This window comes from Schistocerca nitens, chromosome 11 (genome assembly GCF_023898315.1).
Source record: "Schistocerca nitens isolate TAMUIC-IGC-003100 chromosome 11, iqSchNite1.1, whole genome shotgun sequence".
Classification (NCBI taxonomy): domain Eukaryota; kingdom Metazoa; phylum Arthropoda; class Insecta; order Orthoptera; family Acrididae; genus Schistocerca; species Schistocerca nitens.
In genome coordinates this window covers 37,285,514-37,301,607 of record NC_064624.1, presented here as the reverse complement: position 1 = coordinate 37,301,607, position 16,094 = coordinate 37,285,514, and the positions used below count along the sequence as shown (strand labels likewise).

Sequence of the window (16,094 nt, the reverse complement as noted above, 5' to 3'; positions counted from 1 at the left end):
TTTTCCTCCCTTAGCTTACAGAATTCCAAATTCTTGATTTCTAATTCAGCCTTAAGGTCACAAATCTTTGCCGCCAGTTCCGCGATTTTTCTATCCTTTCTATGTAACCTACACTGCCATGGAAGAGTCTCATCATCTATCCTTGTTTCCTCTCCGCTACACTCTCCCCAATGAAATCACAACCTACAGTCTATATAGAACACTCCCTCTTTCAAATTTCTACGGCAACCACCACACTTGTCACAAATGGTTTGATAGTAAAACGTGACACAAAAGCAGAAAATAACTTCAACAGCACAATAGGTTTTAACCTGTCCGAGTATGTAACTAAACATTAATGTAAACAAACTTATAAACTTGGCTCAGAAACTTTTAATCAACCACACAAATTCTGGATGAGAGACACGAATTAATTTAACTTTGAAGAGCTAAGTCTAGTCAAAAACAAATATCTACACTCGAACGAAATTTACGCCAAAATATGTAAACAACAATGCAACTGCCGGGCTTCACAAAATATTTCCTTTTCGATGTAATTACGTTTAGAAAAGCAAAACCTTCAATACATAGATTAGATAAGAAGTAAATGCACTAGTCTAAAATGTAAAATTAACTAAATTAGCTCTTATTTCAATATTAATCGCTTAACTTAGTGAGAGCTTCATACACGCACATCTGCCTGGCTACAGGGCTGTCAACCTAAGTACATGAAATAAGATTTAATAAAACAATGAAAGTGTTACAGTTGTCTTAATGAGATTAGTTTATTATGGATATATAATCAGTTTGTAATGTATCCTTCAATAACTTTGTAATTTTAACTTTTATACTACAAACTGCAGAGATTATAGGAAAAGTAATAAATCTTATTAATATTATTGAGCTAGACCTCCTTTTGTATCGAAATAACCAGCCAGCCTTGGATGATGCACCCATCTGATGCAGTGTTACAGCCTTTCATGATCTGCGAGGCTAGACCTTCACAACTGGTAACAACAATTGCTGGCCCCAATGCTGTCATTCTGAACCACAATACTCCATCACTGTCCACTGGCATCACCATTGCACCAGCTTAGCTACTGCCCAGCTGATGTATCTTGGCAGCCCTCATGCTGTCCCTGCTGGTTCAGTACATGGTCAGTACACCTGTTGCCTCGGCACCACCACACCACTGTATCAGTGCATCATTACAGTTGGCTGTGTATATTTCTACAATAGCCAAAATTGGCCAATTCGAACTCTAAATTACTGTACTATTATTTGTCACTTCTTAAATACTTTTAGTTTCCTATTCCTGTCCACTTTTTTTACTGCATTTTGGAAATTATTTGTTTCCCCTATTAGAACGTTGCATCCTTTAGCAAGAGCCACCGGTCCAAAGGAGCATTTTCAAACATCAAACTACTACTTTTGTAATTTTGAAATAATTAGCCTACTGCTATGGAGGGGGAGTGAAGTGTGTGTGGTAGATAGATAGACCGAGTGGGGAACACTTTATGAAATGTTTCACTTCAGAGCTGTGGCTAGTCAGGGGCTAGTTCTGTATCAGTTACCGCTGTATATGCCTTGTTCACATTCATACAATTCTGACAGTGAGGATACTGATGGGGAGACACTTCCGAGAAGCATCCTTAGTGAGGAAAACCTAGAAAACCATCCAGCAACCAATGAGACCGCTGTTAATGGTCACATGGGACCATAGGGCATAGCTGGGATAAATTTGGCTCACTATTGGCAACCAGCTGTCAGTCTGATCAGAGGTGTGCTTCTATCCCATTCTCCAGCACTATGCCCCTCAGTCTGTTAGTGGCCTCAGAAGTAAAGTTCTGATGCAAATACCAGTTAGTTGTTTTAAATTACTCCTCATTGTTGTTTTTTTAAACAATATGCTTGATTACCCTTACTCCTGGATCCACAACCTACAACTGACTTGTCCTTGACAATTCTTATACAACAGTTTATTGTGTAGTGATTAGCTTAGGTTATTATTTTAATAGGTGCAGTTACACTCTTTAATTTATGGTTATGTACAGTGTTTATGTAGACTCAGTTCTTTGGGTGGTTTTCCACACAACCACTGAATATGTTTATTTTCTGCTTACATCTCGTGTACCAGAGAAACACCATATGACTCATCCTTAGCTGATGCCTATAGATATTCAGTCCATATTGTGTACCTTTTTTTAACATGTTAATACAAATTTTACTGTTTCTTAGAGATTCATAATATGTATAGTCGCCACACTTTGTAGTACATTTTCAGATTCATTGGAATATAAGGCTATTGTCCAGAAACCCGGTTTTTCTTTCCTTTTAATGGAAAATAATATTTAATACAATTGTATGTGAATGTTGTCTATTATGAATAACCCATACAGCAGTTGTGGATGTACTATCATGGGAAAGATGAAATACAATGTTATCATATCACTACAAAGTGTCACAGCTGAAGTGTAGCAACAGTGCCAATCACTTAATTATAACTATCTCCCATTGTTACACATATGATGAAACATACTAAACCACTTTCAACAATAACAAATATGTAGGAAATCAGAATTAAAAACAATCGTTCTGAAATTGAAACTGAAGCATAAGTACAATTTTCCAAAAACCTCATGTATATTTACCACAAATTAAGAAAAATACCCACAATCGAAACATCTTTGAATATAACACACGAAATATTTAATGCTCACGTTCTGAGCTCTCTCAAGTGTTGTTCTTGTGTATACAAATAACTGGAATCAAATCATAACACCTAATGTTTATTTACATATTTCTTTTTTTTTGTAGAACTTACGCAGTATTAGATGCTGAACAAGTAATTAAGAGCTTTGGTGGATAACACTTACCTATATTATCTCTGAATTATGTACAGAGCTTTGTGAAACAAAAATATTTCACAAAAAATATAGCTATTGTGCACTAGTGTAAATGGCAACCAAGCATGATGAATTTCTTAGATTACACATTTCTGCATCTGACCCATTTACATGAAGATGCACTGATGGGCAAAAATGTGATGAACACTGTTCATGAGGAGAATGAATGCCACGTTGTATGCACATGATGCAGTAAGCAGATTACAAGTATATAAGCAGACCAGAGATTTACACTTTTTGTTCTATCAGTAAGATGAGCGTCGAACATGTAAATTTAATGATGTAAGTGACTTTAGCAAAGGGCAAGTTAAAGTGGCATTGCAGTTGGGAACTAGCACCTCAAAAGTGGTGAAGTTGGCACAAAAGATCTATGCTACTGTTGTGAACATCTGAGGAAAGTGGCTGAAAGGTAATAAGTCCATAACATTATGAAAAGATGTAATACATCAATACTTCTTCACAAAGAATGGAGGTCAGAAGCTTGCCTGCTCTGTAAATCTGGAGATGTGGCAATATGTGCCATATCTAATGACAGAAAACAACGCTGGGGCAGCCATACACGTTTTGAAACCCACAGTTCAATGTACATTGTTGAATGTGTGGCTCTGGAACATATGGTCACTGTATGTTTCCATACCGATTCACCAAAATGTTCACCTGCAACTGCAGTGGGCAAGGGATCATTGACGCTGGAGTGAAGGTCATTTCAAATGTTAACTGTCAGGATGGGTGACATTTCCTGTTACACCAGGTCAGTTGCACATCCAGATATGCTATCATCTAAATGAATGTAACCAAATAGAGGGCCCATTATGCTATGGGGGCAGTCACTTTGGCTCCTGTGGGACACCTGTTAGCAACAGAAGGCATCATGACAGTTGCAGACTACATGACATTTATTGCAACTGCATGGATTCCTTCATTCCTGAAGGCATCATGACAGTTGCAGACTACGTTACATTTATTGCAACTGCATGGATTCCTTCATTCCTGGTGTGCTCTCCCATAGTGGGGGCATCTTTCAGCGGGATAATTGTCCATGTCACATGTGCATGGTCTGAGTAGCATGGTAACTAACACTGATGTCTTGAACCATACCATTTAGCTAATCTGAACGTGTGGAATACAACTGGTGCAACATACACCCAGAAACATGTAAATGATGTGTCAAGTCCATATCATGTAGAATTGTCAAAGTACTGTATTCCAAAGGTGGCCGAACATGCTATTAAGCAGGTTCGTATATTTGTTGTTATGTTTACTAACGCAGGATTAGTACCAACAGAACATAAATGTACACACTATTAATGACACACCAAGTCTCTTGAGAAAACATATCTGAGTACAATAATTGTTATAATCATGTTTCTCCAGTATTGAGCCTCAATGAAGCAAGTGCCATGAATATATTTTTACTGTCACTGTTTCTAAAATACAGAGTTACAAGTACTACATGATGACTTTGTTTGGAATATTAAGCAGCAAGCCATCACATTTCCTTGGCCTTATACTGAATATTGCAAGATACTTATGATTACTGAGAAATGTAAGGATTTATCACAATTCACAATCTTCTTGTCGCAAGATCAATAGGAAAAAGCAGCAGTGCTAATGGCAAAAACACATTTGATTCGTGTTTCTTAAGTATTTGGTAATACCATTTCTTGACATCTGGAGCTACAGATATGAACTTTTTGTCACATTATCTGTTAGCGCTCTATAGTACACATCATAACAAATTTTTTTACAATTCTACCAGATTTTAAAGTTATTTCACCGAAAGTACAATTTATTGTCCCCTGGTACATACATTATTTTATAGGCCTTGAGGGCACCAACCACGAAAACCTATTTGCGTAAACTAACACATACTTACATTTTCTTTCTGATGTGAAGTAATGCATGTGTCTTGAGAGTATCCAAGTAAGTGAAACTTTTGTCACAGATACCACATTTGTGAGGTCCACTTCAAGTGTGTTCAAATGCATGTGTCTTGAAATCACCTGATGTAGCAAAACATTCCCCACAGATCTCACATTTGTGAGGTTTATTTCCAGTGTGAAATAATAAGTGTCTCTTGCGATGATCTGCCCTAGCAAAGGATTTCCCACAAATCTCACATTTGTGAGGTTTATTTCCAGTGTGAATTAATGTGTGTTCCTTCAGATAGCGTGACAACGCAAAAGCTTTCCCACACATCTCACATTTGTGAGGTTTCTTTCCAGTGTGAATTAATAAATGTTTGTTAAGATTGCCTAATATGGTAAAGGATTTCCCACAAATCTCACATTTGTGAGGTTTCTTTCCAGTGTGAATTAATACATGTTTCTTGAGATCATCCAACATAGTAAAAGTTTTCCCACAAATCTCACATTTGTGAGGTTTATTTCCAGTGTGAATTAATAAGTGTCTCTTGCGATGATTTGCCCTAGCAAAGGATTTCCCACAAATCTCACATTTGTGAGGTTTATTTCCAGTGTGAATTAATGTGTGTTCCTTCAGATAGCATGACAACGCAAAAGCTTTCCCACACATCTCACATTTGTGAGGTTTCTTTCCAGTGTGAATTAATAAATGTTTCTTAAGATCGCCTAATATGGTGAAGGATTTCCCACAAATCTCACATTTGTGAGGTTTCTTTCCAGTGTGAATTAATACATGTTTCTTGAGATCACCTAACATAGTAAAAGATTTCCCACAAATCTCACATTTGTGAGGTTTCTTTCCAGTGTGAATTATTAAGTGTGAGTTAAGATTGCCTAATGTAGTAAAAGATTTCGCACAAATCTCACATTTGTGAGGTTTATTTCCAGTGTGAGATAATGTGTGTATCTTGCAATGATCTGCCCTAGCAAAAGATGTCCCACAAATCTCACATTTGTGAGGTTTATTTCCAGTGTGAATTAATAAATGTCTGTTAAGATTGATCAATATAGTAAAAGATTTCCCACAAATCTCACATTTGTGAGGTTTCTTTCCAGTGTGAATTAATAAATGTTTGTTAAGATTGCCTAATATGGTAAAGGATTTCCCACAAATCTCACATTTGTGAGGTTTCTTTCCAGTGTGAATTAATACATGTTTCTTGAGATCATCCAACATAGTAAAAGTTTTCCCACAAATCTCACATTTGTGAGGTTTATTTCCAGTGTGAATTAATAAGTGTCTCTTGCGATGATTTGCCCTAGCAAAGGATTTCCCACAAATCTCACATTTGTGAGGTTTATTTCCAGTGTGAATTAATGTGTGTTCCTTCAGATAGCATGACAACGCAAAAGCTTTCCCACACATCTCACATTTGTGAGGTTTCTTTCCAGTGTGAATTAATAAATGTTTCTTAAGATCGCCTAATATGGTGAAGGATTTCCCACAAATCTCACATTTGTGAGGTTTCTTTCCAGTGTGAATTAATACATGTTTCTTGAGATCACCTAACATAGTAAAAGATTTCCCACAAATCTCACATTTGTGAGGTTTCTTTCCAGTGTGAATTATTAAGTGTGAGTTAAGATTGCCTAATGTAGTAAAAGATTTCGCACAAATCTCACATTTGTGAGGTTTATTTCCAGTGTGAGATAATGTGTGTATCTTGCAATGATCTGCCCTAGCAAAAGATTTCCCACAAATCTCACATTTGTGAGGTTTATTTCCAGTGTGAATTAATAAATGTCTGTTAAGATTGATCAATATAGTAAAAGATTTCCCACAAATCTCACATTTCTGAGGTTTCTTTCCAGTGTGAATTAATCCATGTTTCTTGAGAGCGCCTAACACGGTAAAAGATTTCCCACAAATCTCACATTTGTGAGGTTGCTTTACAGTGTGAATTAATACGTGTTTCTTGAGATGGCTTGACATAGTAAAAGATTTCCCACAAATCTCGCACATGTAAGGTTTCTTTCCAGTGTGAATTAATGTGTGAGCCTTTAGATAACGTGACTGCGCAAACCATTTCTCACAAATATCACATTTGTGAAGTCTTTTCCCAGTATGAATGGAAACATGTCTCTCGAGATCACCTGACCTAGCAAACAATTTGCCACAAATACCACATCTGTCGGTTCTGTTTGCAGTAAGTAGATCAGCCTGGGCACTGACATTAACAGCTATAGACAAAGTTCCATAATTACTTGTTTTCTCTCTATCATTTGTCATATGTGTGTTACATATGTCATTAGAGGGCTTCTTTGAATCTTTCCAAGTTTCCTTACGTGAAGACTGCTCATTGTGTTCTGTGACAGAAACTTCTGGCTCGCTATCCAACGAGGTAGTGGTTTGATGCTCTTCACTATGTCCATATTTTTCATGACTGTCAGCAGTTAAAACTTGACGATTCTCACTCATTCTCATATGCTTTTTCAAGCCAACATTACTGTGAAATACCTCACCACACCACTTACAAACATATGAAGGTGGTTGCGTTCCATCAATGTGCATAAACACATGCATTATCAGTCTGTATTTTGAAGAAAAGCTCTGTTGGCAGAAATTACAGCTATATACATGTAATTCCTTTTCCCTCGTACTACAGTCAAATTGGGTGGCAACTGAGCATTCCTTATCAATAGTCACTTCTTCTGTATTGGTACTGAACCCATGTGTTGACTTCTCCATGTCTATCACCAACTCATCCTGGACCAGTCTATGGTGACAAGTTTCTTCACATGATATGCTGCAACTCCCACCAGTAGTCTGAGTAAATCTGAAGAGTGAGGAGGATAATGTTAAATATTGAGATATACAACAAAGAAACAATATTTGAGTGACCATAAATCCAGTACTATAGGCCACAAGTCATAAAAGTGCATAAGAATTGACATATTCAGTAACTGTTACTGATTTAAAATTATAATATTCCACCAGAAGTAAAGAACTGATGAGGTAAAAGTGGTTTAAAACAAAAATAACCAGAGGAAATTGAATAATAATTATTCTGAGTCACTGCCGATTTGATCTGAAATTTTTAGATTAGAACTAAAATACTTCACTTTCACCTGTTACAATCTTTTTTAAAATACAGTGCTACAAGTCAATAGTCTACAACAATTTATGAAATGTATCAAAAAATGAATCAGTTACATGTTTTAATTCAAAATTTTTAAGTTCAAGGTATTTCAGATTTATTTAAGAGAAATAATTTCTAAATGTTCCTCTCCCATTATGTTAGCTCTGTAAGTGCATTCTCCTGGTTTCGCCAACACTTTCTCCTCTAGAAATGGTAAATTTATTTCACCTGGTAAACAATTTTTTTGTTTGATTCCAAATAAATCAATTACTAGTGCAAGCATCAATATTTTCATTAGTTACCTACAATGGATGTTGATCAGCTGGACAATGACTGTTCATGAACAAGAATCAATGTGACAGCAATCAAGGGCACAAATTTGCATACTGATGAATGAATGTGAATGACACACTTGCAGATGGTTTTAATCTAAAACTGTTTTTGGCACTGCAACTTATATGAAGCCTTCCACAAATGGAAACATTGTCTGAACAGATGGAAATAGTGGCAAATTTTCCAGTACACTTTGAGTGAGCCTTGTTGAAAATTTTTACATCTTCCCAACATCTGGTCTCCTGGCATTGCAGAACACCATTGTCTGAAGGACACATACATAAATGGTCACATCATCACCCATTAAATACTGAAGGGTAACACTACATACTGAGTGGCAGTGATAACAGCTGATGCATGAGCTACACCTGTAGTATCTGGGTTTCATTATTATACCTGCAGTTAAACCCTTTCCCACAGAAAAGAGCTGTAATGCTTTTCAGGTCCCCAGTATGTACATAGATCGATATGAAAGATTACAAACTACTGAAGGTGTGCAGGCTCCAGAGTTTTCTTTTGTTCTGACTGTACCTTTTCATTTTATTGCATTGTGTTGAGTATATAGTTTTGTTTGGCATCGTATCTGGTAAATTTCGAGTGTTTTTGAACAATTAATTGGATCACACGATTTTTTAAAATGTAACTGGTATCACGGTGTGTCAGATTCTAGAAGTTGACAACTGAATCACTAAATATTGTAACTTTTATAACTCAATAATTTACAACTTGTATTTTCATACACATGTAAGTGAAGTAACTGAACACTAATAATGATAAAACACATCAGAAAAATATGCAAATAAGATTTCAAACAAATACCTTTCTGTTTTTCAAACTACTAGAAATAAAACTTACAGTTAAAATTTTACAATATGCCAGTCAACCATAAACCTACCAGAATAAGAAACAGAATTTCTGGAAAGCTTTAGCAATAAATAAATTTTGAGGTTTTTATTTATCAATTGCTTTAGAGACCACCATGTAAGCATTGTGTAGATACTGCGTGCTTGTGTCATATCCCTAATCTTTACTGCACAGCATTTTGTGTGGCAGGTACATTGATAAACTATTCATCTACATCTACACGATTACTCTGCTATTCACAATAAAGTGCCTCGCATATGGTTCAATGAAGCACTTTCAAACTCACTCTCTACCATTCCACTGTCGAACAGCGCGCAGGAAAAAGGGGCACTTAAATTTTTCTGTGCGACCCCTGATTTCTCTTATTTTATCGTGATGATCGTTTCTCCCTATGTAAGTGGGTGCCAACAGAATGTTTTCCCAACCGGAGGAGAAAACTGGTGATTGAAATTTCATGAGAAGATCCTGTCGCAACGAAAAACGCCTTTGTTTTCATGATTACCACTCCAATTCACACACCATGTCTCTGACACTATTTCCCCTATTTCGCGATTATACAAAACGAGCTGCCGTTTTTGTACTTTTTCAGTGTCATCCGTCAGTCCCACCTGACGCAGATCCCACACCACACAGCAATACTCCAGAAAAGGGTGGTCAAGCGTGGTGTAAGCAGTCTCTCTAGTAGACCTGTTGCACCTTCTAAGTGTTCTGGCAATGAATTGCAGTCTTTGGTTTGCTCTGTTGTTGTTGTTGTTGTTGTCTTCAGTCCTGAGACTGGTTTGATGCAGCTCTCCATGCTACTCTATCCTGTGCAAGCTTCTTCATCTCCCAGTACCTACTGCAACCTACATCCTTCTGAATCTGCTAGTGTATTCATCTCTTGGTCTCCCTATACAATTTTTACCCTCCACGCAGCCCTCCAATGCTAAATTTGTGATCCCTTGATGCCTCAGAACATGTCCTACCAACCAGTCCTTCTTGTCAAGTTGTGCCACAACTCTTCTTCTCCCCAATTCTAGTCAATACCTCCTCATTAGTTATGTGATCTACCCGTCTTACCCATCTAATCTTCAGCATTCTTTCGTAGCACCACATTTCGAAAGCTTCTATTCTATTTTTGTCCAAACTATTTATCCTCCATGTTTCACTTCCATACATGGCTACACTCCATACAAATACTTTCAGAAACGACTTCCTGACACTTAAATCTATACTCGATGTTCATACATTTCTCTTCTTCAGAAACGGTTTCCTTGCCATTGCCAGTCTACATTTTATATCCTATCTACTTCGTCCATCGTCAGTTATTTTTCCCCCCAAATAGCAAAACTCACCTACTACTTTAAGTGGCTCATCAGCTAATCTAATTCCCTCAGCATCACCTGACTACATTCCATTATCCTAGTTTTGCTTTTGTTGATGTTCATCTTATATCCTCCTTTCAAGACACTGTCCATTCTGTTCAGCTGCTCTTCCAAGTCCTTTGCTGTCTCCGACAGAATTACAATGTCATCAGCGAACCTGAAAGTTTTTATTTCTTCTCCATGGATTTTAATACCTACTCCGAATTTTTCTTTTGTTTCCTTTACTGCTCGCTCTATATACAGATTGAATAACATCGGGGAGAGGCTACAACCCTGTCTCACTCCCTTCCCCAACCACTGCTTACCTTTCATGCCCCTCTACTCTTAATTGCCATCTTATTTGTGTACAAAATGTAAACAGAATTCTACTCCCTGTATTTTACCCCTGCCACCTTTAGAATTTGAAAGAGAGTATTCCAGTCAACATTGTCAAATGCTTTCTCTAAGTCTACATATGCTAGAAACATAGGTTTGCCTTTCCTTAATCTTTCTTCTAAGATAAGTCGTAGAGTCAGTATTCCTCACGTGTTCCAATATTTCTGTGGAATCCAAACTGATCTTCTCAGAGGCCGACCTGTAACAGTTTTTCCATTCATCTATCAAGAATTCGCGTTAGTATTTTGCAGCTGTGACTTATTAAACTGATAGTTTGGTAATTTTCACATCTGTCAACGCCTGCTTTCTTTGGGCTTGGAATTATTATATTCTTCTTGAAGTTTGAAGGTATTTCGCCTGTTTCATACATCTTGCTCACCAGATGGTAGAGTTTTGTCAGGACTGGCTCTTCCAAGGCCATCAGTAGTTCTAATGGAATGTTGTCCACTCCCGGGGCCTTGTTTTGACTCAGGTCTTTCAGTGCTCTGTCAAACTCTTTATGCAGTATCGTATCTCCCATTTCATCTTCATCTAAATCCTCTTCCATTTCCATAATATTATCCTCAAGCACATCGCCCTTGTATAGACTCTCTATACAAAGTGTTACAAAAAGGTACGGCCAAACTTTCAGGAAACATTCCTCTCACACAAATAAAGGAACAGTGTTATGTGGACATGTGACCGGAAACGCTTAATTTCCATGTTAGAGCTCATTTTAGTTTCGTCAGTATGTACTGTACTTCCTCGATTCACCGCCAGTTGGCCCAATTGAAGGAAGGTAATGTTGACTTCAGTGCTTGTGTTGACATGCGACTCATTGCTCTACAGTACTAGCATCAAGCACATCAGTACGTAGCATCAACAGGTTAGTGTTCATCACGAACGTGGTTTTGCAGTCAGTGCAATGTTTACAAATGTGGAGTTCGCAGATGCCCATTTGATGTATGGATTAGCACGGGGCAATAGCCGTGGAATGGTACGTTTGTATCGAGACAGATTTCCAGAACGAAGGTGTCCAGGCGGGAAGACGTTCGATGCAATGGATCAGTGTCTTAGGGAGCACGGAACATTCCAGCCTATGACTCGCGACTGGGGAAGACCTAGAACGAGGAGAATGGATGAGGCAATTCTTTGTGCGGTTGACGATAACTCTAATGTCAGCGTCAGAGACGTTGCTGCTGTACAAGGTAACGTTGACCACGTCACTGAATGGAGAGCGCTATGGGAGAACCAGTTGTTTCCGTACCACGTACAGCGTGTGCAGGCACTATCAGCAGTTGATTGGCCTCCACGGGTACACTTCTGCGAATGGTTCATCCAACAATGTGTCAGTCCTCATTTCAGTGCAAATGTTCTCTTTACGGATGAGGCTTCATTTCAACGTGATCAAATTGTAAATTTTCACCATCAACATGTGTGGGCTGACGAGAATCTGCACGCAATTGTGAAATCACTTCATCAACACAGATTTTCTGTGAACATTTGGGCAGGCATTGTTGGTGATGTCTTGATTGGGCCCCATGTTCTTCCACCTACGCTCAATGGAGCACGTTATCATGATTTCACACGGGATACTCTACCTGTGCTGCTACAACATGTGCCTTTACAAGTATGACACAACATGTGGTTCATGTACGATGGAGCTCTTGCACATTTCAGTCCAAGTGTTTGTACACTTCTCAACAACAGATTCGGTAAGCGATGGATTGGTAGAGGCAGACCAATTCCATGGCTTCCACGCTCCCCTGACCTCAACCGTCTTGACTTTTTATTAATGGGGGCATTTGAAAGCTCTTGTCTACGCAACCCTGGTACCAAATGTAGAGACTCTTCATGCTCATATTGTGGATGGCTGTGATAGAATATGCCATTCTCCAGGGATGCAACAGCGCATCAGGGATTCCATGCGATGGAGGGTGGATGCATGTATCCCCGCTAACGGAGGACGTTTTGAACATTTCCTGTAACAAAGTGTTTGAAGTCACGCTGGTATGTTCTGATTCTCTTTGTTTACATTCCATGATTAATGTGATTTGAAAAGAAGTAATAAAATGAGCTCTAACATAGAAAGTAAGCGTTTCCGGACATATGTCCACATAACATATTTTCTTTCTTTGTGTGTGGGGAATGTTTCCTAAAAGTTTGGCTGTACCTTTTTCTAACACCCTGTATACTCCTTCCACCTTTCTGCCTTCCCTTCTTTGCTTACAACTGGGTTTCCATCTGAGCTCGTGATATTCATGGAAGTGGCTCTCTTTTTCTCCAAAGGTCTCTCTAATTTTCCTGTAGGCAGTATCTATCTTACCCCTCGTGAGATAACCCTTTACAGCCTTACATTTGTCCTCTAGCCATCCATGATTAGCCATTTTGCACTTCCTGTCAATCTCGTTTTTGAGACGTTTGTATTCCTTTTTGCCTGCTTCATTTACTGCATTTTTATATTTTCTCCTTTCATCAATTAAACTCAATATTTCTTGTTACCCAAGGAGTTCTACTAGCCCTCGTCTTTTTACCTACTTGATCCTCAGCTGCCTTCACTATTTCATTCCTCAAAGCTACCTATTCTTCTTCTACTGTATTTCTTTCCCCCATTCGTGACAATTGTTCCCTTATCCTCTCCATGAAACTCTGTACGACCTCTGATTTAGTCTGTTTATCCAGGTCCCATCTCCTTAAATTCCCATTGCAGTTTCTTCAGTTTTAATATACAGTTCATAACCAATAGATTGTGGTCAGAGTCCACATCTGCCCCTGGAAATGTCTTACAATTTAAAACCTGGTTCATAAGTCTCTGTCTTACCATTATATAATCTATCTGATCCCTTCTAGTATCTCCAGGATTCTTCCATGTGTACAACATTCTTTTATGATTCTTTAACTAAGTGTTAGCTATGATTAAGTTATGCTCTGTGCAAAATTATACCAGACGGCTTCCTCTTTCATTTCTTACCCCCTATCCATATTCACCTACTATGTTTCCTTCTCTCCCTTTTTCTCTACCCACAATATTATCTATGTGATCGTTCGAATTTAGGTTATTTGTAATCCCTAAGTATTTAGTTTAATTTACAGCCTTCAGTTTCGTGTGACTTATCGTGTAATCGTAATTTAGCACACTTCTTTTAGGACTCATGTGAATAACTTCATACTTTCCCTTATTCAGGGTCAGTTGCCACTTTTTGCACCATACAGATATCTTATATAAATCATTTTGTAAGTCGTTTTTATCATGTGATGACTTTACAAGACGGTAAATGACAGAATCATCTGCAAACAATTTAAGACGGCTACCCACATTGTCTCCTATGTTGTTAATATAGATCAGGAACAATAGCGGGGAATGCCGGATATTACTTGTTTTACTCGATGACTTTCCATCAATTAGTATGGACTGTGACCTTTATGACATGAAACATGAATCCAGTCGCACAACTGAGGCGATACTCTGTAGGCACACAGTTTGGTTAGAAGACGTCTGTGAGGAACAGTGTCGAAAGCCTTCTGTCAATCTAAGAATATGGAATCAATTTGACATTCCTTGTCGATAACACTTATTACTTCAGAGTATAAAGAGTCAGTTGTGTCTCACAAGAACGATATTTTCTGAAACCATGCTGACTGTGTCAATAAATCGTTTTCTTCGAGGTACTTCATAATGTTTGAATACAGTATATGTTCCAAAACCCTACTGCAAATCGACGTTAGTGATATAGGCCTGTAATTTAGCGAATTACTCCTACTTCCCTTTTTGGGTATTTGTGTGACTTGAGCAATTTTCCAGTCTTTAGGTACAGATCTTTTGGTGAGCGAGTTGTCGTATATTATTGCTAAATATGGAACTATTTTATCAGCATACTCTGAGAGGAACCTGACTGGTATACAGTCTGGACCGGAGGCTTTGCCATTATTAAGTGATTTAAGCTCCTTTGTTACTCCGAGGATAACTACTTCTATGTTTCTCATCTTGGCAGTTATTCTTGATTGGAATTCAGGAATATTTACTTCGTCTTCTTTGGTGAAGGAGTTTCGGAAAACCGTGTTTCATAAATCTGCTTTAGTGGCACTATCTTCAGTGACTTCACCATTGTTATCGCACAGTGAAGGTATTGCGTGTTGCCACTGGTGTGCCTTATGTATGACCAGGATCTCTCTTGGTTTTCTGCCAGATTTCGAGATAGAATTTCGTTGTGGAAATTATCGAAAGCATCTCGCATTGAAGTACGCACCATATTTCGAACTTCTGTAAAACTTTGCCAATCTTGAGGATTTTGCGCTCTTTTAAATTTGGCATGCTTTTTTCGTTGCTTCTGCAACAATGATCTGACTCACCTAGTATACCACATTAATTTATGTGATATTTATCTCTCAATTGCTATCGATATTATCTCTTTGAAAACATACCACAACTTTTCTACACGTACATGATCGGATCGGAAGGAGTGAAGACTGTCTCTTAAGAGGGCGTTAAGAGCATTCTTATCAGCTTTTTTAAATAGATATACTTTGCATTTCTTTTTGATGGTTGCAGTGATGATGGAAGTGCACATGTATTTTATCAACACACATACTACAGCCTGGACAGTAACACTGCTGATGGTTTACACCACATTCGTTAAAAATTTTGGCATGATAGCTGTTACCTCTATTTTATTCCTTCCTTTGTTCTCTCAATTTTCCAACCAAAGGGCTGTCATTATGAACAAAAACAGTTTCTTACATTCGATTTATCTACGCCAGTACTCCTCTACCCAACAACTAGTTGGGTTGGGGGATCAATGGGACTTCGCAACCTTTACTCAGTCTTTTGGCCGAGGCTAGTTGCAAAGTGCCATTCCCAAAGTCCCTCCCCCCCCCCTATTCCGCGATATAATTAGTGAATTAATGTACCCTAACTGTTTCCATTCAGTGTAATCCATGGGAAAATGCGAATGTCTGCAAGCTGTGTAACTGAGGTGGAAGGTGGTGACCAGCCTGCTATTCACCTAGCAGGGTGTAGAAAACCACCTGAAAACCACATCCAGGCTGGCCGGCACACTGGCCCTTCGTCGTTAATCTGCCAGGTGGATTCGATCCGGGGTCAGCACGCCTACTGGAATCCAGGAAGCAGTGTGTTAGTTCTCTCGGCTACCCTGGTGGGTCGTTTCTTACATCACTGTGAAACTATTACATCTGGTTCCACCTACTAAGGAAAGATTGTCAGTGCACTCGATGCCAGGGTTGGAGACTGTTGTGAATACAAGCAAGCCTTTTAAATCTTATCTCAGAAAC

General features: G+C 38.3%; 1 protein-coding gene across 2 annotated transcripts in view; it reads right to left on the bottom strand.

Moving 5' to 3' along the window:
- Positions 1-2,343: 2,343 nt before the first annotated feature.
- LOC126213261 (zinc finger protein 492-like) overlaps positions 2,344-16,094 on the bottom strand; it is a 103,144-nt gene continuing 89,393 nt past the window's right edge. Inside the window, exons 7-10 of one of the 2 annotated variants that reach the window (XM_049940917.1) lie at positions 6,275-7,587; positions 5,855-5,938; positions 5,099-5,434; positions 2,344-4,930 (exon numbers count right to left, since the gene is read on the bottom strand). In XM_049940917.1, coding sequence (XP_049796874.1) covers positions 4,854-4,930; positions 5,099-5,434; positions 5,855-5,938; positions 6,275-7,587 — 1,810 coding nt within the window. In that variant the 3' untranslated portion in view covers positions 2,344-4,853. The remainder of the gene's footprint in view (positions 4,931-5,098; positions 5,435-5,854; positions 5,939-6,274; positions 7,588-16,094) is intronic. The other variant, XM_049940918.1, reaches the window with a different exon arrangement.